Source organism: Schistocerca gregaria, chromosome 7 (assembly GCF_023897955.1).
Source record: "Schistocerca gregaria isolate iqSchGreg1 chromosome 7, iqSchGreg1.2, whole genome shotgun sequence".
Classification (NCBI taxonomy): domain Eukaryota; kingdom Metazoa; phylum Arthropoda; class Insecta; order Orthoptera; family Acrididae; genus Schistocerca; species Schistocerca gregaria.
Window position 1 is genome coordinate 310031899 of NC_064926.1, and position 27877 is coordinate 310059775.

Genomic DNA, 27877 nt, shown 5'->3' on the forward strand with positions numbered 1-27877 from the left:
CCACTCTTGGCCTGAAAGCCAATGATTGCGGCCTTTTTGGACGTCAGATAAATCTCCGTTACCACACTACGACAAGGACTGCATTGTCTTCCGGTATCCCGAAGGGCGTTTTACACCCTCCGCCACTAGTGCTGCCAACATCTGCGAGTGATTATTACACGTTGACGTCGAACATTGGCAATTTAGGGGAATCGCGTAACCTGTGCTTTAGAGCATCTGCTCTCGCATACCCCCGGAGACTTACCGAGGAGTTTCCGAATCTGTGCCAAGCTGAATCACTATGGTCCTGTTCCAAAAGTGGAACAACATAGTGGTTTGCCTAATCAGTGTACTTACCCTATGTTGTCAGTCCGTAAATGGAGAAGAGAGACCGAGAGAGGCGACATGGTCGTCAAGAAAATCGACTCAAATGTGAGAGGAACATCATTTAACTCCTGGGTCAGGCACCCAAATTTAGATCATCTTTTAAGACGGACGGCGGTTCTTTAGAATACGGCTGATTTCCTTCCTCATATTTCCGTACCCGAATATGTGCTCGCTCTTAAGATCTAGCAGCCACTGAAACTATTCGGTTTTGTTAGGGGCGCGGGAGGAGGGTAGAGAGTTACAGTTTATTGTTACGGTCTTCCCTGTCACAATATGACTGGGCTGTGCGCAAAACAAACGAAGGTTGGTCCCATTTATTAATAAATAATTTATCTACAAAGTATCCACGAGAATGGAATGAGGCATTACTTCGCAGGTCTCGCTTATTTCAATATATCAGTTGTCTATAAAATTACATAAAGGACCGAACGCAGTTCTTCGCAGCACCTCCACTTCTGAAGTTAACAAAGAACTGAATATTATTGCATGAGTGTAGAATTATTTGACAGACGATAACGACGAGTTAGATGTGACAGTTATTTGCATTTCGCAGAAGCTTAAAAATAGCTTCCCTTATATTGAGATGCTGATAATAAATTCAGTCTGATTCTGAAATATGGACAGACAAATTCCATTGCGAATAAACATTACCATTCAGTAGCCAACAGTAGACAGGTTATACTTGTTGACACTTGCTAGTGTAAGACAGCCTGTATTTATAGCTGACCTGCCATAAAAAATGGTAATAAACAGTATCAGTGCATGACTTTCCATGCAAGAATAAATAGTAATATAAAGCAAGGGCTTAAACACTGTTAGGGAAACAGGGAAACACGTGGCAACATGCTGCCAGGATTATAAGCTTAAACCTTCATTTGTGTCAATTAGGCGCAGACTTGACAGAAGTAGTGTCGAAAGTATGTGGATACAACGAAAGGGGGCGCCGATTAAGTAAAAAATGGAGGATAGCGTCGAACTAGCCTCAAGACGGGTAGAAGAAAGCTATGGAGCTATACTCATATCTCGCCGGACCATCGGTCATCCAGTTTCGCCCAGCTGGCTGGTCGCTTTAAAGGCCATGTTCATTGTTAATCGCCGGGCGGCACAAGTGGAGCATACACTGGCAGACGAGCGGCAATTTCCGGCGGACCTGTTGCACTGAGCAGCTGGCCGCCGCCGCCACCACCACAATCAGCCTATCGAAACCCACCGAGATGCTGTGGATGACATAGTCACAGCTGAATACAACCGTGTCCCAGAAAAGTTCAGAAAGTTCAGTATTAAAAAAAATAATAATAAAACGTTAAACCTACACTGCTCCCTATTTATAAGGACGTTAGTAACTTCATGTATTTTTCGACCCCCAAAAAAAACTTTTGTCAGAATCATTCTGGTCAGAGCGGTCAGAGATATCATTCCTGTATGCGCGAGGTATTCTTTTTTTGTATGAGTGACAGTGTTTTCTTTTCTTTTCTGAAGCCTTTAGCTAAAAGATCGATCTGTATCAGTCTTTTCGTGGAGCCTGTGTGCAATTCAAAAGTCATATTTAGAGTGAGTAGCCATCTATCCTTTTCATAACGTCGCTGTTTCTTATCAGAAGCGTTTTTCATTACGTTCTCCGTCTGCATTTTTTATCCTCTCTACTTCAACCATCATCTGATATTTTGCTACCCATATAGCATAACTAATTACTACTTTTAGTGTCGTTTCGTAATCTTACTCCAGCTGCATCAACTTCTTTTTAAGTCACTACCCACTTCGTTGAAATGCTTTACAAATAATTTGATGTCTCAGTAAGTCATCTTCGAGATTTCTGAAGTCGATAGTTCCTTAGATTTCTCAGCCATCTTTTAGTCGGTTTACATCCTTCCCTGTTTCGTTTAACCACGTTCAGATCTTCTTTAACCACCTTTATCTGTTCGTTCTAAATGGCCATAGTAGTGTAAATCATCCTCTCAGTCCCTTCCATTGTGTTTCTTTCTACGTTCATCACTTTCTGATTTCTTCATTCCTGATGTGGTATGATCTTAGCTCCAGGACTTCGCCTATTGTAATGCATTTCCATGGCTAGCAGTTGATACTGTTGACCCAGATAAACGTATGCTTTGTGTTATTGTTTTTTGGGTAATGTGTCTTATTGTTTGTGATCTTTTTACACCAAAGAAATGCGTTTAACTCTCGAATAACACATTTCCTTCGTCTGATTTTATTTTTAATATCTGCTACTCTCTTCGCATTCACATGCATACTTACATCTAGGTACCGGTATTTAAAAGAGGAATAACGTTTAATACTGAAATTCCCGACATGTAACTAATGCTGCTCGTCGTATACTCAATTTCTTCATCCTAATTGTCATAGTCTTCAGCTTTCTCAGCAAATAGTCAGTCCATCACCGAGAAGGTAGTGGGTAGATGGCATTATCAGATTTGCAGGAGCAACATGAATGCCTTTATCTGATGACCGAAATATATGGAAAAGGCTGGAGGAGGCGTTTATGTAGCAACAGACAGTGAATGGCTGGTGATGAACGCCAGTGACATAGGGGTAATGCCCATTTTGATCGGGTGTTGGCCACGGGCAACGTACAGTGAGATGACAAAAGTCATAGGATGCCTCCTAATACGGTGTCGGACCTCATTTTCCCCGGCGTAGTGCAGAAATTCGACGTGGTGTGAACTCAACAAATTTTGCAAAGTCCCCTGCAGAAATATTGAGCCATGCTGTCTCTACAGCCGTCCATAACTGCGGAAGTGTTGCCGGTGCAGAATTTTGTGCGCAAACTGATTTCTTGATTCATGTCGAGCAATCTGGGTGGCCAAACCATCCGCTCGAACTGGTGGTTAGCGCACTGGACTCGAATTCGGGAGAACGACGGTTCGAATCCGCTTCCGGCTATCCAGATTTGGATTTTATGTTATTTCCTTAAATCGCTCCATGCAAATGCCGGGAGGGTTCCTATGGAAGGGCACAACCGATCTCCTTCCTTTGCTTCATACAAGCCGAGCTTGTGCTCCGTCTCCAATGTCCTCGATGTCGTCGGTACGTAGAACCCAATATTCCTTCATTTCTTCGAATTGTCCAGAATGTTCTTCAAACCAATCGCGAACAGTTTTGTACCATTGGCATGGTTCACTGTGATACATAAAAAATCCATCTTTTTTGGGAACATGACGTCCATAAATGGCTGCAAATGGTCTCCAAGTAGCCGAACATTCGAAGGACAAAGTTCAATCCATGCAGACACAGCCGACACTATCATGGAGCTATCACCAGCTTGCACAGTGCCTTGAAAGCTCGGGTCCATGGCTTCATGGGGTCTGCACCATACCTTATGTCAGCTCTTACCAACTGACCAAACCATTGTTTCCTGTCGTCTAGGATTCAACCGCCGCGCGGGATTAGCCGAGTGGTCTTGGCGCTGCAGTCATGAACGGTGAGGTTGATCCCGGCCGAGGTTCGAGTCCTCCATCGGGCATGGGTGTGTGTGTTTGTCCTTACGATAGTTTAGGTTAAGTAGTGTGTAAACTTAGGGACTGATGACCTTAGCAGTTAAGTCCGATAAGATTTCACACACATTTAAACATTTTTTTCTGGGGTTCAACCGATATTCTCAGCAGCCCAGCAGAGGCACTTCAGGCGATGCCCTGCTGGTAGCAAAAGCACCAGCGTCTGTCGTCTGTCTGCTGTCATAGCCCATTAACGCTAAATTTCGTCGCTCTATCCTAACTGCTACTTTCGTTGCTTGTCCCACCTTGATTTCTGCCGTTATTTCTAGCATTGTTGCTTGTCTTGTCAGTATTGACAACTTCAGGCAAACGCCGCTCGCTGCCCTCGTTCGGCACATGAAGGGCGTCGGGCACTGCGATGTGCATCGTAAGAGGTAATCCCTGAAATCTCGGTACACTGACACTGTAGATCGAGGAACACTTAATTCCCCAACGATTTCTAAAGTGGAATATCCCACGCATCTAACTCCTACTACCACTCCGCGTTCAAAGTCTTAATTCCCGTCATGCGAACATAATCACGTCGGAGACCCTTTGTCATGAATCACCTAAGTACAAATAACAGCTCGGCCAATGCAGTGCCCTTATATACCTTGTGCACGCGACACCACCACCCTTTGTGTGTGTGCATGCCGCTGTCCTACGACTTGTCACCTCAGTGTGTAGCCCGTAACATTCCGCCATGTATGGATGTGTTGCAGCACAAAATATCGGTCCCAAGGTTTAGTCATTGACTTATTCGGAACCTACTGATTTTAAAAAAAAACTATTTTTGTTACGTCCCGATTGTGGAAGTCGGAACAGACGTATGATGGGAACGATGTCTGCCATTTGGCAACTTCCTCTCGTGCCGGAACCGCACCCAGGTGGCATTTCACGTGGCCCGCCAGTGTCTGTTTTACCGCCGCCGTCTCCTGACCTGTGGCATAACAGATGGCAAACGCGGACGCCGCTCGCGTGCAAGCACAAGCACGTACCTCCGTTTTCGTACGTTATAGGAACTGCTCCTTTGTCAAAAGCAACAACTGTTCCTACAGTATTAAGAAACGCATGAGATGTACGTGTGGCACTGTACACTCGATCTCTTCTTCCGCTAACGATCATCATCCTGTTTCACTACGGTAACAGATTAATATTGGTTATTGACAACACATTATTTACTTAGTGACAAAATTAGTGATTCCTAGAATAACTGTAGATTAAAGTATTACAGATCAAATCGGAAAATGCGAGAGATGAGAAACATTGTTTTACTTGTTCAGTTATGAGACATGGAAATGGTATGTCATCGGGTATCGATTCACAGTCAAATAATTATTTATCCTTCAAGTCTCAGAAGATCATGAGACCACTTAAGTGACATACTAGGGTGTATAGAAAGGACGTTATCGACATGGAAAAACCAGTCAACCTACAGGCACTAATTAGGCTTCTTACGTCGCTAATTGTTGCACAATCTTTTCAAAACATCGAGATGGAAAGTCTGGTTGTCTGAGGCTGTGGAACGAACTCTGAAGAGAAGTGCCTGAAACATTGAAAGTAATAAACAGTCTTTTGTGGTTAGACTTCATTTGACAAACCTTTTTTTGGGCGAGGCGAAGCTGAAATTTCTCGCTGGCTTGCGTTTTCATTCGTTTCAGAGTCGTCCTGTGATATTCGGATCATTTCGGACTGTTTTAAAACGGGTTGCCTTTGTGAATAAGTTGGTAGTAGAGGGAAACATTTGGTAGCCACCGTTCACATCCACAAGTCTTCTTCTAAAACTCTCATGAACTTAAGTCCAAGCCACGCCAGACAGCTTCACAACTTCAATGGCCCGTTGCCTGGTTCCTGAAAGATTTCTCAAACTTTTCAGCGTTTCTATCGATACGGCCATGGGAAGACGACCACAGTGAAATTTGTCATCAATTAACATTTAACCTCTTTTGAAACGGGAAACTTAGCCGAGGCGTAGAATAGCAAACTGATGACGTAAGCTGTTTAGTCTCAAACACATATTGAGGACCAGCGGCAACTTCAAGCGACACCAACGACTGACTGAAATATATGAGGGATGTTCAGTAAAGACTGGCATTGTAATTTCTTTCCTTCCGTAAGTGCCGTTTAACTACGTAATCTAATCGCTAGTCACAACGATGGCTGTATCAGCTGAGTGTTTGTAACCTGTAAGAGTGGCTGATTTTCGTGAACAGCGTTATGCAATAAAGTGTTGTGTTCCCTTGAAGAAAAACAGTACCGGAGGTCCGCCTACTGAGCTGGGTGTAACATGTTCGCCTCCCAAGTAAGGAGGTCCGGGTTCGAAATTTTCTCCGCTCGAGGACTGGGTGTTGTGTTATCATTTCATCCTCATCAACTGCGCGCAAGTCACCCACTGTGGCGTCATTGAAATAAGACTTGCACTTGGCTGCTGAACTTACCCAGATGGGGCCTCCAGGCCAACGATGCCATACGCTCATTTCATTTCAGTACCGACACCTACGACGATTTGAAGAGAGCTTATGGGAACTCTGCAATATCTGGTCCAGCATGCCTCCGTTGGCCTCAAGCTTTCAAAAATGGCCGGGAAAATGCTAAATTAGAGGAAGAAGCAGGTGCACCTGTTACTGAAATAAACAACGAACAGCACAACAGGTGCTATTTATAATGTGAGTCACCTTGCATGCATCCCTGGTATATCAGTTAGGAACTCTCACAATTTAAAAACAACGTTTGCAAATGTCTTTGGTATGTGGGCGATGGCTACCTCGACTGCCATCTCTACAGCAAATGTAAGGCTGCGTCGATGTGTGCCGCTATTAGAAACAATTCGTCGAGGGGCGAGGGCTATGCATTGTGGCAAAAACATCGTCACAGCTGGTGAAACGTGGGTGTACACTTTAGAAGCGGAGTAGCACAGATTGCGTGCAGCATGGTCAACCCCCACCACAAAACGGACGACTACAGAAGTCAGCCGATAAGGCCACGGCCACCTATCTTTATTAACGGGGGATAATGTACTCTCATACAGTTCCGAGACGCACAACAGTCACTGCAGATTACTACGAAGACGTTCTGAAACATATGATAAAGGAGGAGCCTCCCTTTACAATCGAAGCTTCATCACGTCAGTGCCTGCCCGTATGTTGCTAATGCTGTTCCCGAGTTGCTGGCACAAAAATGGACTTCTATGCTACCCCATCTCCATTATATTCCAGACAAAGCACCGTCAGATTTTTTCTCGACCTGATTGCCAAGAAACAAACTTAAAGGACGTTCGTTTGTCAACGAGGCCAAGGCGGTGAAAGCCTTAAAGACGACTGTGAAGAGGGTGTCCTGCAGGTCTTCCGTGACTGACGAAGGTGGAATAAATGCGTTGCTTTGGGGGAGGCAGTATTACAGTGTGTACAATAAACTGTTGTACGTGCATTAGTGCCAGTCTTTACTGCACACCCCCTACCACTATCTCAGTGAAAGTGTAAGTATTAGGCGCATATATATATATATATATATATATATATATATATATATATATATATATATATATATATATATAGGGTGTTTCAAAAATGACCGGTATATTTGAAACGGCAATAAAAACTAAACGAGCAGCGATAGAAATACACCGTTTGTTGCAATATGCTTGGGACAACAGTACATTTTCAGGCGGATAAACTTTCGAAATTACAGTAGTTACAATTTTCAACAACAGATGGCGCTGCAAGTGATGTGAAAGATATAGAAGAGAACGCAGTCTGTGGGTGCGCCATTCTGTACATCGTCTTTCTGCTGTAAGCGTGTGCTGTTTACAACGTGCATGTGTGCTATGGACTACATGGTTTATTCCTTAGAACAGAGGATTTTTCTGGTGTTGGAATTCCACCGCCTAGAACACAGTGTTGTTGCAACAAGACGAAGTTTTCAACGGAAGTTTAATGTAACCAAAGGACCGAAAAGCGATACAATAAAGGATCTGTTTGAAAAATTTCAACGGACTGGGAACGTGACGGATGAACGTGCTGGAAAGGTAGGGCGACCGCGTATGGCAACCACAGAGGGCAACGCGCAGCTAGTGCAGCAGGTGATCCAACAGCGGCCTCGGGTTGCCGTTCGCCGTGTTGCAGCTGCGGTCCAAATGTCGCCAACGTCCACGTATCATGCGCCAGAGTTTACACCTCTATCCATACAAAATTCAGACGCGGCAACCCCTCAGTGCTGCTACCATTGCTGCACGAGAGACATTCGCTATCGATATAGTGCACAGGATTGATGACGGAGAAATGCATGTGGGCAGCATTTGGTTTGCTGACGAAGCTTATTTTTACCTGGACGGCTTCGTCAATAAACAGAACTGGCGCATATGGGGAACCGAAAATCCCCATGTTGCAGTCCCATCGTCCCTGCATCCTCAAAAAGTACTGGTCTGGGCCGCCATTTCTTCCAAAGGAATAATTGGCCCATTTTTGAGATCCGAAACGATTACTGCATCACGCTATCTGGACATTCTTCGTGAATTTGTGGCGGTACAAACTGCCATAGACGACACTGCGAACACTTCGTGGTTTATGCAAGATGGTGCCCGGCCACATCGCACGGCCGACGTCTTTAATTTCCTGAATGAATATTTCGATGATCGTGTGATTGCTTTGGGCTATCCGAAACATACAGGAGGCGGCGTGGATTGGCCTCCCTATTCGCCAGACATGAACCCCTGTGATTTCTTTCTGTGGGGACACTTGAAAGACCAGGTGTACCGCCAGAATCTAGAAACAATTGAACAGCTGAAGTAGTACATCTCATATGCATGTGAAGCCATTCCGCCAGACACGTTGTCAAAGGTTTCGGGTAATTTCATTCAGAGACTACGCCATATTATTGCTACGCATGGAGGATATGTGGAAAATATCGTACTATAGAGTTTCCCAGACCGCAGCGCCATCTGTTGTTGACAATTGTAACTACTGTAATTTCGAAAGTTTGTCTGCCTGAAAATGTACTGTTGTTCCAAGCATATTGCAACAAACGGTGTATTTCTATCGCTGCTCGTTTAGTTTGTATTGCCGTTTTAAATATACCGGTCATTTTTGAAACACCCTATATATATATATATATATATATATATATATATATATATATATATATATATACTAAGATACATGTCCAAAAGAACAGGTACCATATATGACCATGCAGTTCGTTAGAATGAAATTACAATGAAATGAAGCCCTTAGCTGCTTACAGGCGTTGACATACGTCAACGGGGACAGATGAAATTGTGTGCCCCGACCGGAACTCGAACCCAGGATCTCCTGCTTACATGGCAGACGCTCTATCTGAGCCACCGAGGACACAGAGGACAGTGTAACTGCAGGAATTTCTCTCTGGCACTCCTCCCGCGAAACCCACATTCTCAACATATTGCCCCGCACTACATTCGTAGTGCCCCAGTCCATTATACTCATTTCACTGTAATAAGTATTTTAAATACAGGTACCATCCATTTTCACATCTCTTATCAGTTTCACAGTAGAGGACTGTGGCAGAGAACCTAGTCTGTGTGTGTCTTGTCTGGACAGCTTTGGCTTTTTTCTGTTTGTACATACGGATGGAGTCGGCAGTTGCTACTATACAGAAACGCTATAGAGGAACTGACAGCGGGGTTCCCCTGTGTTGCAGAGAGAGTGCGCGGGCAGCGGGCAGCCAGTCTGGGGTGAAGAGAGTCCATGGAGAGAGCCCCACGTACCGGCAGCAGCTCTCCAGCCGGCAAAGGGTCCTCGGACTCCGGATCCAGCTCATCATGAGCTGGACCACCATCGTCATCATCTTCGCTGGTGAGTATACCATGTAACAGTATTGGCCAGATGCTTCCAGAAACCGCAGTGAATATTCTTCTTCTCTACAATGCAGGCTGGGTTTTAAATGCAAGTATTTGCACCGCAAAGGGAGGAGAGGTGGTGGTGTAAAGCTCCTGATCAGCAGACTTTGAACCAATGTACTGGAACCTACCCCCATGAACCATGGACCTTGCCGTTGGTGGGGAGGCTTGCGTGCCTCAGCGACACAGATAGCCGTACCGTAGGTACAACCACAACGGAGGGGTATCTGTTGAGAGGCCAGACAAACGTATGGTTCCTGAAGAGGGGCAGCAGCCTTTTCAGTAGTTGTAGGGGCAACAGTCTGGATGATTGACTGATCTGGCCTTGCAACATTAACCAAAACGGCCTTGCTGTGCTAGTACTGCGAACGGCTGAAAGCGAGGGGAAACTACAGCCGTAATTTTTCCCAAGGGCATACAGCTTTACTGCATGGTTAAATAATGATGGCGTCCTCTTAGGTAAAATATTCCGGAGGTAAAATATTCCCCCATTCGGATCTCCGGGCGGGGACTACTCAAGAGGACGTCGCTATCAGGAGAAAGAAAACTGGCGTTCTACGAATCGGAGCGTGGAATGTCAGATCCCTTAATCGGGCAGGTAGGTTAGAAAATTTAAAAAGGGAAATGGGTAGGTTGAAGTTAGATATATTGGGAGTTAGTGAAGATCGGTGGCAGGAGGAACAAGACTTTTGGTCAGGTGAATACAGGGTTATAAATACCAAATCAAATACGGGTAATCCAAGAGTAGGTTTAATAATGAATAAAAAAAAGTAGGAGTGCGGGTAAGCTACTACCAACAGCATAGTGAACGCATTATTGTGGCCAAGATAGACAGAAAGCCCATGCCTACTACAGTAGTACAAGTTTATATGCCAACTAGCTCTGCAGTTGATGAAGAAAATGATGAAATGTGTGATGAGATAAAATAAATAATTCAGGTAATGATGGGAGATGAAAATTTAATAGTCATAGGTGACTGGAATTCGAGAGTAGGAAAAGGGAGAGAAGGAAACATAGTGGTTGAGTACGGATTAGGGGAGAGAAATGAAAGAGGAAGCTGTCTGGTGGAATTTTGCACAGAGCATAACTTAATCATAGCTAACACGTGGTTCAAGAATCGTAAAAGAAGGTTGTATACATGGAAGAATCCTGGAGATACTAGAAGGTATCAGACAGATTATATAATGGTAAGACAGAGATTTAGGAATTAGGTTTTAAATTGTAAGACATTTCCAGGGGCAGATGTGCACTCTGACCACAATCTAATGGTTATTATCTGTAGATTAAAACTGAAGAAACTGCAAAAAGATGGGAATTTAAGGAGACGGGACCTGGATAAACTGAAAGAGTTTCAGGGAGAGCATAAGGGAACAATTGACGGGAATGGGGGAAAGAAATACAGTAGAAGAAGAATGGGTAGCTCTGAGGGATGAAGCAGTGAAGGCAGCAGAGGATCAAGTAGGTAAAAAGACGAGGACTAGCAGAAATCCTTGGGTAACAGAAGAAATACTGAATTTAACTGATGAAAGGAGAAAATATAAAAACGCAGTAAATGAAGCACGCAAAAAGGAATACAAGCGTCTCAAAAATGAGATCGACAGGAAGTGCAAAATGGCTAAGCAGGGATGGCTAGAGGACAAATGTAAGGATGTAGAGGCTTATCTCAATAGGGGTAAGATAGATACTGCCTACAGGAAAATTAAAGAGACCTTTGGAGAAAAAAGAACCACTTGTATGAATATCAAGAGCTCAGATGGAAACCCAGTTCTAAGCAAAGAAGGGAAAGCAGAAAGGGGGAAGGACTATATAGAGGGTCTATACAAGAGCGATGTACTTGAGGACAATATTATGGAAATGGAAGAGGATGTAGATGAAGATGAAATGGGAGATACAATACTCCGTGAAGAGTTTGACAGAGCACTGAAAGACCTGAGTCGAAACAGGGCCCCGGGATTAGACAACATTCCATTGGAACTACTGATGGCCTTGGGAGAGCCAGTCCTGACAAAACTACCATCTAGTGAGCAAGATGTATGAGACAGGCGAAATACCCTCAGACTTCAAGAAGAACATAATAATTCCAATCCCAAAGAAAGCAGGTGTTGACAGATGTGAAAATTACAGAACTATTAGTTTAATAAGTGACAGCTGCAAAATACTAACGCGAATCCTTTACAGACGAATGGAAAAACTGGTAGACGACCACCACGGCGAAGATCAGTTTGGATTCCGCAGAAATGTTGGAACACGTGAGGCAATACTGGCCCTAGGACTTATCTTAGAAAATAGATTAAGGAAAGGCAAACCTACATTTCTAGCATTTGTAGACTTAGAGAAAGCTTTTGACAATGTCAAATTCTAAAGGTGGCAGGGGTAAATTACAGGGAGCGAAGGGCTATTTACAATTTGTACAGAAACCAGATGGCAGTTATAAGAGTTGAGCGGCATGAAAGGGAAGCAGCAGTTGGGAAGGGAGTGAGGCAGGGGTGTAGCTTCTCCCCGATGTTATTCAATCTGTATATTGAGCAAGCAGTAAAGGAAACAAAAGAAAAATTCGGAGTAGGAATTAAAGTCCATGGAGAAGAAATAAAAACATTGAGTTTCGCCGATGACATTAAATTCTGTCAGAGACAGCAAAGGCCTTGGAAGAGCCGTTGAACGGAATGGACAGTGTCTTGAAAGGAGTATATAAGATGAACTTCAACAAAAGCAAAACGAAGATCATGAAATGTAGTCGAATTAAGTCGGATGATGCTGAGGGAATTAGATTAGGAAATCAGACACTTAAAGTAGTAAAGGAGTTTTACTATTTGGGGAGCAAAATAACTTATGATGATCGAAGTAGAGAGGATATAAAATGTAGACTAGCAATGGCAAGGAAAGCGTTTCTGAAGAAGAGAAATTTGTTAACATCGATTATAGATTTAAGTGTCAGGAAGTTGTTTCTGAAAGTATTTGTATGGAGTGTAGTCATGTATGGAAGTGAAACATGGACGATAAATAGTTTGGACAAGAAGAGAATAGTAGCTTTCGAAATGTGGTGCTATAGAAAATGGTGAAGATTAGATGGGTAGATCACATAACTAATGAGGAGGTATTGAATGGAATTGGGGAGAAGAGGAGTTTGTTGCACAACTTGACTAGAAGAAGGGACCGGTTGGTAGGACATGTTCTGATTCATCAAGGGATCACAAATTTAGCATTGGAGGGCAGCGTGGAAGGTATAAATCGTACAGGGAGACCAAGAGATGAATACACTAAGCAGATTCAGAAGGATGTAGGTTGCAGTAAGTACTGGTAGATGAAGGAGATTGCACAGGATAGAGTAGCATGGAGAGCTGCATCGAACCAGTCTCAGGACTGAAGACAACAACAACAATTGGTTTCAATACCAAATCTCTTTCCTGTTGTACAACGCAACTATATAAGTAAACGGGAAATGCTGAACAACGCGCTACAACAGCGGTCTGTTCACGCTCCCACTTTATTTTATCATTATATGTCAGACCAGTCTTACGCTTCTGATGACCTAGCTCTACTAGCTCTAGCTGTCCAACTGACTGTGAAGTCACCGAGAGCACTTTTAACAGAACATCAGTCCATTCTAATGAGTAGTTTAAGATATGTAGGTCTTTATCAGAGCTTAATACGACTGAAGCTGGTTGCTATCATCTAAATAACAGAAAATCGTCACTTGAAAATCTTTTTTAGTTCCGCAGTACTCAGACATATTAATACCTTTCAAATAGCATACTGTAACTTGTGTCTCGAAAGTAATTACAACAGCTTGTCATATCGAAACCCACACAAGCTCTTGTTCAACAGTCCACAAGACACGCCCTCAGTCTCAGTAACTTAGGTTTGAAATTGTGGAATAGCCGCCGATCCCCCACCCCTACCCCACGGTTATCTACGTCACGTGACATATCGATCACCGGCATGAACTAAATAAGGGCGGGAAGAATCAGAAAAATAAAGTGCATCCGTATCAGATTGCCAACAAAACGTACAACCAGGATACCCATGTTAGAAACCACTAATAATAAATAACCCGTTGCAATGTGAAAACGTTAAACCACAGCTATGAGACATGTCTTCAACACGAAGTGCTAAAGATATCGTGATGTCGTCTAAACAGTAAACGCTATCCCAAGAAAACCTGTGGAAACCAGGGTGATGACAAACCTCGGTAAAAGAAACGGGTTGGGGGCGGTACGACATGAAACCTATGAAAGAACATGCCAGAACACTACGCCGTGTGTTATCGAGGCATTAGGGGTACGCGTGTGCAGTCTGACGAGTGAAAACGAACACCCGTCATGTACCATCAAAGAAATGTAAAGAAGTAAGAACTGAACACTAACACTATAATGCCAACAAATATAGTGTAGCAACCATCGTGGTTACATGTCTAAGACTGAAGCAATGAGTAGGTCAAGGCAATGTTAACTTCCGTCATATCGACAGTGTGGAAAAAAAAAAAACAACCTAGAGAGGTACTAAAGTAAAACATCCTTCCCATCTCAAGAATAATAAATGCAGCCTAGAAAAATGACGTTACAAACCAACAAAGAAGTTTGCGTAAAGAAGATGGGTTTCTTTAGACACTGTAAACCTGTATATTAATTTCCTCAAAAAGGAGGTCATTCCTGTTGTTAGGAACAATTTTATTAAACACGGACGTATGTCCATTGGCGAGATGATGACTTTTTGAAGTTTTTAACGCTTGTACTATTGCACAATTATTTTGCTTTCAGAAGCGAGTTCTTCAGACAGTATGATTTGTAGTTACTTGGTATATGAACATTCTTAATTATCTCAACAAGGGCATAAGGGTTTTTATCCGAAAATTGCCACTTAAGCACATAATTTTCTATAAAAATATCATTCAAAGTATTACAGTGCCTATAGGCAGGATATTAATTTGGCTAACAATGAATCTCATTAGGTTGTTCATTTTATGAATCTTAGGCTGTGCCCTTAAAGTAAGTGGCCTGTGGCTTCATAATTTCAAGAGCTCTACAAACTCTGTATCACTGAACAAGAAGAACGTTGTCGTAAGCACGCTTTTAATATGTTTCAGTAAGTGTTTAATAGGGTCGCGTTCAAGGTTTGAAATTCCATTATTCTCAAAAAACTTCTTAACCTTAGCAATATACTCAAAAATGGCTCTGAGCACTATGGGACTTAACATCTATGGTCATCAGTCAGCAATATACTCATTCACATGTAATATTACTAAGGTTTTCCCAATATCGCTTTTCAAAATCACTGTCTTATGCTTTACCAATTTTTGATTAATACTGTGCACTAGTTCTCCATCATTACTGAATTTATTTGTGTTTGTTTTCTTACTTCTAGCACAGCGTTCGGCAGTTAACTCAGCAACTTTGCTGGTCAGGAAGTTCTGCTGTGTCTTACTAACTTTACAGTACTAACACACAATACACGTGTTTTCGGAGCCACTTCTTGTCAACAGCATATTTATTACTGTGTTGCAATAACCTTAACACATCATCACTAAATACAATGTCTGTTTTATTAATTATTCTGTAGTAAAATAAATGACCACTCCGGGTATATTCAGTCTCATGTAATCTATGCTGTCTACGTTTCAATTTACAAATTTTCTTTTCTTCCTTGCTAACTATAGTATGCATCCTATTATCTAGTACATAGTTAACATGATGCGTTGATCGATCAAACTGCAGGGGACTCATTATTTTACTATGTTGCAAATCGGGCGGGAAGGAGCGCCTGGTCCCCGGCACGAATCCGCCCGCAGACTTGAGCCGAGGTCCGGTGAACCGGCCAGTCTGTGGATGGTTTTTAGACGGTTTTCCATCTGCCTCGGCGAATGCGGGCTGGTTCGCCTTATTCCGCCTCAGTTACACTACGACGGCGATTGCTGCGCAAACAAGTTCGCCACATACACGTTCACCACCATTACTCTACCACGCAAACATAGGGGAGAGAAGATTAGTGTTTAACGTCCCGTCGAGAACGAAGTCATTAGTGACGGAGCGCAAGCTCGGGTGAGGGAAGGATGGGGAAGGAAATCGGTCGTGCCCTTTCAAAGGAACCATCCCGGCATTTGCCTGAAGCGATTTAGGGAAATCACGGAAAACCTAAGACAGGATGGCCGGAGACGGGATTGAACCGTCGTCCTCCCGAATGCGAGTCCAGTGTGCAAACCACTGCGCCACCTGGCAAACATAGCGGTACACTAGTCTGGTGTGAGACGTTCTCTGGCGGGTCCACCGGGGGCCGAACCGCACAGTAGGCCTGGGTTCGGTGTGGGTTGGCGGAGGGGTGAAGTGGACTGCGGTAGTCGTCGTGGGGTTGTGGGCCATTGCGGGTGCAGCGGGGACGGAGCCTTTCAGTCGTTTCTAGGTCCCCGGTTAACATACAATCCAACACAATACAAGTTGGAAATGATCCAAGTAAACCTGTTTTGGAAGGAAATCTTGTCTCTGACACGGGTGTCTTACGTTCAAGCCTCATCCACAGTCTCCCAATACTTTGCTTTACTTTTTGTGCTATCATATGGTGTCCCCGAATCTTCACTTGGGCGTAGGTGGGGGTGATGACTTCAGAGATATATGTTTTGTTGAAGTGGATCGCTGCTGCTGTGTTCATTAACTTAATTTTATTCGCGTGCATTTGTGAGACTATCCCATTACCAGGTACGGTACATCAAGTCTCTGTGTGTCCATCTTTATACAGATGGTTGGGGGACCTCGGCTGTTCAGGACTGGGTATTTAAACGGCTGAAAGGGTTTTGATTCGACATTCTGTACTGAATAGCCGATGTCCCGCAACCATGTGTATAAAGATGGACATAAAGCAACATTGACTCAATACGGAACAACAATCAGTCGCCATCGCGTTGGGTTTTTTAATAGCCTTGCATCTCCAGATTTCAGCTGTAAATAGACATCTTCATTGCATCTGAGTGAGTTATAATTCAATAAACTCCCAGCAGAACATGTCACCATACGACTTCATTGGTGTGTAGACAGAAGGAAACTTGTACTCTTTTTAATACCTGCATTGACTTTATTCTTCGTTGATGGAAATATAAATTAAACAAAGAAATGAAGATGGTAAGTACTTGAATTTGCTTCTATGCAGAAACGCACGCACACACACACACACACACACACACACACACACGCGCGCGCGCGCGCGCGCGCGCACACGCACACGCACACACAATCACGCGATCTTCCACTTAGAGTAAAACAACATAAACAACAACATTTCAGTATTCCACAGAAACGAACACACACACACACACACACACACAAACAGTCATGCGATCTTCCACTTAGAGTAAAATAACGTAAACAACATTTCAATATTCCACTCGTAAATAAGATTTATATACGAAGTTCTTGATGGTTGCAGATGACAAGTTCCAAAAGACTAACAGCTGTACAGAAAGCTAAAGAAAGTGTTAAAAAAGTTTTTACTTCACTTTGGGAACACTTTAATTAAAGACTGAAATTATGTATGTACTGACAGTAAAAAGTAATCCTTGCCATTATTTGACAGAAAGAAAATAAAAGACCCACTTAAGATGCTGTGACTTCTGCGAAACATATCCGGTAAAAAAGAAGAAAACGTTGTCTTTGCTCAAGGAGGAAGCTATCAAAAAACAAATTTATTTTTAAGCAAATACGAACGCAAACGTGTGCTTCACCCTCAAGATGAAGAACGATAGTCAATGCACACGCTTTTAAGAGAATGTACTGTTCACTCATCGGTGTTGTACATTACAGAAACTGTTCAAAATAGATACCAACACATTCAATACAGGCGTAACTGTAGAAAATTCTGGCGCACTATGCCAAGGACGAACCTCATCAGACGTTGCAGATGTCCTGGTGAGAAATGTTTCTTAGACGGAAACTGGTGTCACATACATAAGTGTTTTGATCTGCCCCTCACAAAGAAAAGGTATCTCTCGATCTTTTCCAACACCTGTTATACGTGGCATTGAGTATCTCGCTACTTGCGGAGAATAGTGTACAGGCGCTCCCCCTAGCTGCATCCACATCTGACGACGCATATTAAGTGGCACATTATCTTTCGTAAGGCGCGTGTGGCATTGATTGTCACTATTGTTCCTGACACTCCAAAGCTTTCGATGGCCCAGGATTGCTTCCAAGACCATAAGTTGCTATGCACTTGAGTTTGAGCGCGACCTTTTGACTCAACTTTTTTTTCTGTTACATCCGATATATATATTTGTTCAAAGACACTAACGCTTATTTTTTTGTCCCACTGGATGAGTATAGTCTTAGTAATTGTTGGGCCTTCTTAAGAAGAGATAGTTTTCACACATCTCAGCGTTTATGACGTCGTATCTCCTGAACTATGTGTCATGTAATGATATAATTTTGCTGGCACATTCGGTGCTACATGCTGATAATGTCTGCAAAATGTTTTGCGAATAGATTAGTAGTAAAGAAGTTTATTTTACTCTTGTGGCTTACATGGTCATTTTAGTCTTATTTAAGGACTTCATAGATAAAAGATTAAATATATACAAAAATATAGGTAATATAAAGAAGCAAACAAATATTATAACTGAATATCTAGGTCTCTTAGCCACTCTACAGCTCTTCATGTCACCAAATGTAGCTCGCTGAGTCCATCAGGAAATTTTCGAAGTCTACTCTCTTCAATCAGGCGCTGCATAGTTTGCACAGGATCACCACAGTCAAACGCCGGGGCATCTGGGACCCCCATTAATCATCTTGCGTTGACCAGCGCGGTCTTCTATATTTGAGTCTTCTGGCAGGTATATTCTGTAGTTGATTATGTAGAAGGGAATTCTGGCGAGTAAAACACTTTTTAGCTCTCTTATTGCTGCTGTTTCTCGTCACATTGATGGAGGTGCAATATTACAAAACACAGGCAGCCCTGAAAATGATGTTGACTTAGTACTGTCACTGATTATTCTCATTTATTAACACAGTTTGACGTTAAGTATGCACACATGCTGGAGCCAAGTATTCTGCCGTGGACTAAACTAACGTGGCAGTACGAAGAGTATCTGCATTTGCACGCCATCTTGACCCAGCCAGTTTTCTGACAATATCAATTCTGGTGTTCACCTCTTTTGCTGCGTGTTCTAAATGGTTCTCAAAGGTACGAGCCCGATTTAAAATGACCCCCAAGTATTTTGGGTATGGGTTGTGTTCCAGAGCAAAGTTTCCAAAGACCACATTTAATTTGACATTTGCCTCATGTTCATTAATATGGTAAGCATTTGCCTCCGTTTTAGATGGATTCAGCTTCAATCTCCAGTTCTTGAAATAGTCGCCCATTATGTGTAAGTCTGAGGTCACACTCTTCCATCTTTCTCGCTTCATAATCTAGTGCTAGGTCGTCAGCAAGTAGTGTTTTTATATATATATATATATATTAGCGCTTGTGTTGGGCATATCGCTGGTATAAAGGTTAAAAACGGTTGATGATAACACAGAGTTCTTAGGTAGCGCATCACTCAGCCTTCGCCATCTGCTCCCTTTGTTTCTAAGGAATACATGAAATCATCTGTTCCTGAGGATGCTATCCTTTTAGTTAACTAACTTTTTACATGTTATGATTTACGCAAATTTAGGTAGCAGACAACGGGCCATATAGTAACGAAGTAATAAGCCATAATTTTGTGCAGACTGTCAGCAATAAAAAGTTCCATAAGGGTTTGAAATTACCTACAAATATTGTCGAAAGTCCCAAAGTGTCGCATTCCCAAATACTGCGTCAACGTAGTGTAGATAATTTGCGCGCCTTTACTTACACTACCAAAAGACATAGACACAGTTTCTGACTTAAGTATTACTAGATATTATGTTAAACATTTAATGTAAGATTATTCCTCGCAATGAGCAGACCATGACAGCATTTTACATTTTTAAAATTAGGTAAGTTTTCCGTGAAATATGAAAATCAAATTTTTGCTGTAGCTGGAAGCCATTAGTTAAGAAACTTACAACTGAAACTGGGTGATCGGTTTAGCCGATTAGTGATAGAGATGTAAAAATACAGAGTTACGCAAAAGTCACCTAAAAATCTCCTGTTCTATGAGAATGACAAGCATATGTCGTAAAAGACAGTAAAATAAGGAACACCATGGTTGATTTGTAATTTTCTATTTGTCTATTCATTTTTTACAGCATCATTTGTCTACCTTTATTCGTCGCAGTCTGTCTGATTGAGGGTTGAGCAATTTACTATGTGTATAAGATTGCGCACCAACTCTATTTTCGACGTAGGTCATGAGCTACAAGTTTTACCTTTACACGTGTGTTAAACACAAATCTATGACTCAGCCTTCCGTGATCGACAGAGCCTACTTAAGTTTTGTGGCTACAGAGCGTAAAGAAGTTTTAGCACGTAACTCTCAGCCTCATATTTCGTTTATCGTCTCCTTCAATTTACCAGATTACTGTTTCCTTTCATTGGAAGAGCTTCTTAATCGAGGATCACGTTCGTGGTGGCACTTTCCGTGAGGAGATCGTCTTTACTGATTGTGTGTCACCTATTAACCAAATTCGCATCCTGCATTGTGCGTTCCCATCGTTCCTGCGTGGAACAATGATCATTCTGCTCTTTGTCCGGACATTGTGTTTTGCGTGCTCGTGTCAAATTAACCTAAGGACATCACACATATCCATGTCCGAGACAGGATTCGAACCTGCGACTGTCGCCGTCTCGCGGTTCCAGGCTGAAGCGCCTAGAACAGCTCGGTCACACCGGCCGGCGGGCCGTCTTCAGAAGCGAAAGTTGATAACCACGCTGTACTTTGTACGGTTACAATGAAATTATAATCATTTGTATATCCAAGCATGTAGCCCACTTCATGCCAGTTGGACATCTGTTTCATGGCGCCTTCTTGGTGCTGCAATTGCAGTAGTCGGCACGGAAGCCCCGTCGGCAATAGTTGGACAGTATTATTTATTAATTTCTTTTGGGAAACTGTGTTACCCAATATAGTAACTGGCCGCACACTTAAATATTACTGTTGTTGTTGTTGTCTTCAGTCCTGAGACTGGTTTGATGCAGCTCTCCATGCTACTCTATCCTGTGCAAGCTTCTTCATCTTCCAGTACGTACTGCAGCCTACATCCTTCTGAAACTGCTTAGTGTATTCATCTCTTGGTCTCCCTCTACCATTTTGTCCCTCCACGCTGCCCTCCAATACTAAATTGGTGATCCCTTGATGCCTCGGAACATGTACTACCAACCGATCCCTTCTTCCAGTCAAGTTCTGCCACAAACTCCTCTACTCCCCAATTCTATTCAATACCTCCTCATTAGTTATGTGATCTACCCATCTAATCTTGAGCATTCTTCTGAAGCACCACATTTCGAAAGCTTCAATTCTCTTCTTGTCCAGACAATTTATCGTCCATGTTTCACTTCCATACATGGCTACCTTCAAACAAATACTTTCAGAAACGACTTCCTGACACTTAACTCTATACTCGATGTTAACAAATTTCTCTTCTTCAGAAACGCTTTCCTTGCCATTGCCAGTCTACATTTTATATCCTCTCTACTTCGACCATCATCAGTTATTTTACTACTTTAAGTGTCTCATTTCCTAATCAAGTTCCCTCAGCATCACCCGACTTAATTCGACTACATTCAATTATCCTCGTTTTGCTTTTGTTGATGTTCATCTTATATCCTCCTTTCAAGACACTGTCCATTCCAGTCAACTGCTCTTCCAATCCTTTGCTGTCTCTGACAGAATTACAATGTCATCGGCGAACCTTAAAGTTTTTATTTCTTCTCCATGGATTTTAATACCTACTCCGAACTTTTGTTTTCTTCACTGCTTGCTCAATATACAGATTGAATAACATTGGGGAGAGGCTACAACCCTGTCTCACTCCCTTCCCAACTGCTGCTTCCCTTTCATGTCCCTCGACTCTTATAACTACAATCTGGTTTCTGTACAAATTGTAAATAGCCTTTCGCTCCCTGTAATTTACCCCTGCCACCTTCAGAATTTGAAAGAGAGTATTCCAGTCAACATTGTCAGAAGCTCTCTCTAACTCTACAAATGCTAGAAACGTAGGTTTGCCTTTTCTTAATCTAGCTTCTGAGATAAGTCGTAGGGTCAGTATTACCTCACGTGTTCAGTATTTCGACGGAATCCAAACTGATCTTCCCCGGGGTCGGCTTCTACCAGTTTTTCCATTCGTCTGTAACGAATTCGCGTTAGTATTTTGCAGCTGTGACTTATTAAACTGATAGTTCGGTAATTTCCACATCCGTCACACCTGCTTTCTTTGGGATTGGTATTACTATATTCTTCTTGATGTCTCAGGGTATTTCGCCTGTCTCATACATTTTTCTCATCTGTCTAACATTACAATATTGTTATAATTCCGAACCTCCTCAAGTGCGGTACTCCCGTGGTGTAGGCTTTTCTTCTTTTCCTTCACCTTCCGATCGCGCCAATTGAATATAAACGCACCATCAAAAATCTCTGCACGTAAAATGTAGACCTGATAAAAAGTCACAGACTTACCTGACCGGAAAATAGTTATCGTCACCAAATTCTGACAGTTCGGAGAAAGGCAAAGGGATACCGCCTGTTACAGGAACGTGGTTAGTAACGCACTAAGGTGTTCAAACCAGCCTTCGAGCTGAGGATAGCTGTACTACTGACTGGCTACTTGTTGGCGCTCAGTTCCGTCCGTATCTGCGTAGGCAGGCTGCATTCCGATGTTTGCTGGCTGCGGACGTGAGGCGAAAGCTGCCCAGTGTGGGAGGGGGCCAGAGCTACCTCCCTGCGCTCCGCCCCGCATTCAAACGACCTGGCCCGCCGTACAAAGCGAGGGCCTCGTGAATGATTACAACACCACTTGCACCTCAGTGGAATACGCGCTCGCCATCAAACGCTGCGGAACAGATACGGCCAGCTGGAAACCCTTCTTCCGATCCCTATCTTCCACGGCCCTCTGGCCCTTTTTTCGGTAATTCTCCACTCTTTCCTTCCCATTTACTGTGGTCAGATTATCTTGCCATTACTCGGTTCCACTGATAAAATTGTCTTCAGTTTCCAGCAGCGTCGAGTGGTTAAATACCCACAAGTACGACTGCTGATGCAGTCCTCGTACAGGGTGGTCAGAAAGAGTCTGATAAGCTTGTAAGGGTGTTGCAGGTCATATTCTGCTGAGACATAATTATTAAGAAAAAAATCGCTTCGTTCCGCTGTTTCAATGTTAATTAGTATTAGAATTCACCAATGAGGGCGTTGCGTGCAGATTCAAGAGGCTCGACAGTTACAATTAGAGTCAGTTGTTCTCATAACTAGATGATAGTTCATTAGACTGCTCAGCCTTTGGCCCGGGCTCGGTCCGTACTACTGTGCCGTGTCCAGTTTTTGTGTAACTCTCTTGTTAGGCTTTAGGAAACCAAACGAAGAACACGTTTCGTGAGTCTCTTGAATTCGGGCGCGCAACGAAGTGATTGGTTAACTTCAATGCTAATTAACCCAGATGTGCCGTAACGTATCTACTTTTTGTCTTAACTATTATTTATCGGCGCATTTAACACTGAACCACCCTTGCAAGCTTTCTAAACTCTTTCTCTCACTCTCAATACTCGTAGTGAGGCTATCATCTCTGACATAACTGGTCACCAGTCCAGCGCATATAATGTAACGCCTTGGTTGCAAGACAATCACGCACGCTTCAACCTTCCGATTGTTGGATCCCAGGCTGTGCCGCGCTGCAAACCTTTATTGAGGGTGTGACCAGAATTTTTTTCTCCATCTTTTCTTTTATAACACTACAATCTACAAATATCCACTAATCTTCATTACAAAGTAAATTGGACTGAGTAATAATAAAAAAAAGACAGAAATAACCGAGGAATTTTAACAAGCACAATATCGAACGTAAAACTTGTGGGGGAACAGTTAAAAACATTTGAATTAAGTCAGGTGTAAGACAAGGACATGTTTTGTCTCCTTTACTTTTGAACTGCGCCTTGGAGAAAGTGTTGAGGGAATGGCTCAAATGGCTCTAAGCACTATGGGACTTAACATCTGAGGTCATCAGCCCCCTAGACTTAGAACTACTTCAACCTAACTAACCTAAGGGCACCACACACATCCATGCCCGAGGCAGGATTCGAACCTGCGACCGTAGCAGCAGCGCGGTTCCGGACTCAAGCGTCTAGAACCGCTCGGCCACCGACGGCCGGCGGTGAGGGAATAGAGGAAATCCATCAGTTCTAGTGGTGTTCAAGTAAGAACACGGCAAATACGTCTCTAACGACCGCAGGCACTACGGTAGTTGGAAAAGCTATGTTGTAGTCCGTTTCGAGCCAGCCTGCAAAATTCTTTCCTAACTAACGTCCATGACTAACCTTGAAGCTGAGGGGACGTTAAAATTGTAAACGGGAGCTAGACTGTCTGCTCCACCGAGTGCTTTTTGTACCCGATCACGAAAGTATCGACTGCGCGCTGACCTTCTCCGCTTCAGTAGAGTGGAAATCGAGGCTGTGAAAGCTGCATCGATCGAAAACTCTGCAAGGAGGCAGAGAGGCGCGGGTAGCTGCGCGCAACAGGCGGCGATTTACTGCTGGACTGCCTCTTCCTCACCCGGCTGCTGGCGTCTTTCCAGTACTTACGGGTCGTTTGAGGCCTTTGTGGTGGTTTACTCGAGCGGCCCAACAGCTCCTATCACAAGTGGAAACCACGGAAGGAGATTTTGTTCCCTGTAGTCACAGAATCATCATACTCGACCGCTTTTATAGGCGTCAGACAAACAATGAGTTGGTACACTGTATAACGGTACTTTGCGGGCAGGCGTGTCAATTAGCATCATATTAATTAAAATCGGGGATAAATTGACTTTATTTTGGAAGAATTAAAAAGGGGAAAGTAATACGAAACTTTAATAACTGCACAGTATTACTAAGAAGCAATATAATGAAAAGTAATAAAAAGCAAAGTAGCAAAGACCAAGCGGGACAGACAGATATAGGGGCGCGTTTGTTTTTTAATACATATAAAATTCTAAAGGTGGCAGGAGTAAAATATAGGGAGCGAAAGGCTATTTACAATTTGTACAGAAACCAGATGGCAGTTATAAGAGTCGAGGGGCATGAAAGGGAAGCAGCGGTTGGGTAGGGAGTGAGACAGGGGTGTAGCCTCTCCCCGATGTTATTCAATCTGTATATTGAGCAAGCAGTGAAGGAAACAAAAGAAAAATTCGGAGTAGGTATTTATGCCCATGGAGAAGAAATAAAAACATTGAGGTTTGCCGATGACATTGTAATTCTGTCAGAGACAGCAAAGACCTTGGAAGAGCAGTTGAACGGAATGGACTGTGTCTTGAAAGGAGGATATAAGATGAACTTCAACATAAGCAAAACGAGGATAATTGAATGTAGTCGAATTAATTCGGGTGATGCTGAGTGAATTAGATTAGGAAATGAGACACTTAAAGTAGTAAAGGAGTTTTGCTATTTGGGGAGCAAAATAACTCATGATGGTCGAAGTAGAGAGGATATAAAATGTAGACTGGCAATGGCAAGGAAAGCGTTTCTGAAGAAGAGAAATTTGTTAACATCGATTATAAATTTAAGTGTCAGGAAGTTGTTTCTGAAAGTATTTGTATGGAGTGTAGTCATGTATGGAAGTGAAACATGGACGATAAATAGTTTGGACAAGAAGAGAATAGAAGCTTTCGAAATGTGGTGCTATAGAAAATGGTGAAGATTAGATGGGTAGATTACATAACTAATGAGGAGGTATTGAATAGAATTGGGGAGAAGAGCAGTTTGTTGCACAACTTGGCTAGAAGAAGGGACCAGTGGGTAGGACATGTTTTGAGGCATCAAGGGATCACAAATTTAGCATTGGAGGGCAGCGTGGAGGGTAAAAATCGTAGAGGGAGACCAAGAGATGAATACACTAAGCAGATTCAGAAGGATGTAGGTTGCAGTAAGTACTGGGAGATGAAGCAGCTTGTACAGGATAGAGTGGCATGGAGAGCTGCATCAAACCAGTCTCAGGACTGAAGACAACAGCAACATAAAAGAACATGTAACTCATTACTGAGCTCTCTACCTTCAGTTATCGCGATCGGGAGAGTTGATGAAATAGTGGTACGCGACTGCGAAATTCGTTAAGGAGATTATTTAAAGACCCTACAAGCAGGTTTAAAATACATTACGTGTGACGAAGTGATCAGAGACGTTTATTGCCGGGTGAAGTGAAAATGATTCCTACAACATAATCGAACTTGGTGTTAGCTGGGAAAAATACTCTTGGGAAACTATTATGATTGTGGAACCCACGAAAGTTGTACGCAACGGAAAGCTATAGTTACCATAATTCTGCATTTTCTTAAAATTGTGAAACGCGTGTGCGCGGAACATTAAGAGAATCTTATCCTTCCTTATCCTTGGACGGTTGCGGGGGTACCTGATACAAACAAGGCGCCAGCATAAAAATAGTTCGCTTATTAACTACCAGATATTAATTAACGGGAACCTAAAATACTAAAAACAGTGCATACGCCGTTAAATTGCACCCTGCGTGTGAAAGACAATCCCATCGAACATTTAGAGAGCGAAGAATAGACATTCAAGTGCCGAATTGACAGCCTGGGTAATGTCGATATTTGGACATTATATGACACGCGTTAATAAGAACACGATATCGACCATTTTAATACTGAAAAGAAGGATAGGATCATCACCCCCAATCCCGATTCATATTTCATATTTAGTTCGTGAAAAGAAATTTGTAAATAAACAAACCACATTTCAATTTTATCCACGATTTTGGCTTCATTACGTAGTCTTGACTACATGATAAACAATTTCTGTGGAAGTTGTATACAACGTTTCGTCATAATATTTAGCCAACCAATATTGTGAGACACCAAAAATGTAAATGCATGAAATTGTTCTTACAGCAGATGTATAATGTGTGAGTGCGACGAACTATATTGAGAAACTGAACATCCATTACGTACATCAGGTTTATCTGCGAAAATGGCCCTTGTTGGTACATCAGCATAGAGTTCGAATAGAATCGCTGGAACACTGCAAACCATTCAGATTAATCGAACATTTAAATACCCATAATACTGGTATCGCCAGGATGTGTTCTTTCTCCTCATCCCCGTGGCAGTAATTGAATTAAGAGTCAGCCAGGAATAACATTTAAATCAATCGACGACCATTGAGCTAGCGTCACGAATTTTCAAACGTCCACTGCCATGTATGAAGGCGAGTGACACCACGAGTGCTAACGTCGATCGAGGCGTGTCGTCGTGATCGTATTGAATGGCACTGAGCGGTCACAACTGGTTAACCAAAGGGCAAAAGAACGGTCCCACAAAATTTCAGATCAATCCTTAACCATATTCTGATTTCCCATGTAATAAATTACCTTGAGACAGAGAAGCGTATGTCCACGAATCAGTATGGTTTTATAAAGCAAAATCAACTTTCCCTTTTCTCACATGACATACTGCGAACTATGTCAACAGGTAGATCGCATATTTATAGATTTCCAACAAGCATTTGACACGGTGCCCACTGCAGGCTGTAAAGAAGGTACGAAAATATGGAATAGGGTCGGAGTAGCAGTAGTAGCAGTAGTACCTTTATTCATCCGTAGCTCTCTTTTTACAAGGATATAGGAGATGTCAAAGTATTTACAAGTTTAGACCAATTTAAATTAAGCTAATTCGTATACACATGTATTTACAGACTTGTAGTTAAGAGACAATCATTAGATTTACTTCTGGTATACAATACTTTTTTTTTTTTTTACAGATAGCTTATTAAAGCCGGCCGGAGTGGCCGAGCGGTTCTAGACGCTTCAGTCTGGAACCGCGCGACCGCTACGGTCGCAGGTTCGAATCCTGCCTCTGGCATGGATGTGTGTGCTGTCCTTAGGTTAGTTACGTTTAAGTAGTTCTGAGTTTTAAGGGACTAATGACCTCAGATGTTAAGTCCCATAGTGCTCAGAGCCATATGAACCATTTAACTTATTAAATAATGTAATGCCACACTGTTCACTCATATCTCACTGTCAGTCGCTGCACACACTATAACACTATATGCACACTGTTTCATAACACTTCACTCACTA

General features: G+C 42.7%; 1 protein-coding gene across 1 annotated transcript in view; it reads left to right on the forward strand.

Moving 5' to 3' along the window:
* Nucleotides 1-27877, forward strand: part of LOC126282099 (uncharacterized) — a 518030-nt gene that overhangs the window by 334279 nt on the left and 155874 nt on the right. The window contains exon 2 of the mRNA XM_049981558.1: nt 9528-9682. Within this exon, the coding sequence (XP_049837515.1) occupies nt 9649-9682 (34 nt within the window). The 5' untranslated portion in view covers nt 9528-9648. The remainder of the gene's footprint in view (nt 1-9527; nt 9683-27877) is intronic.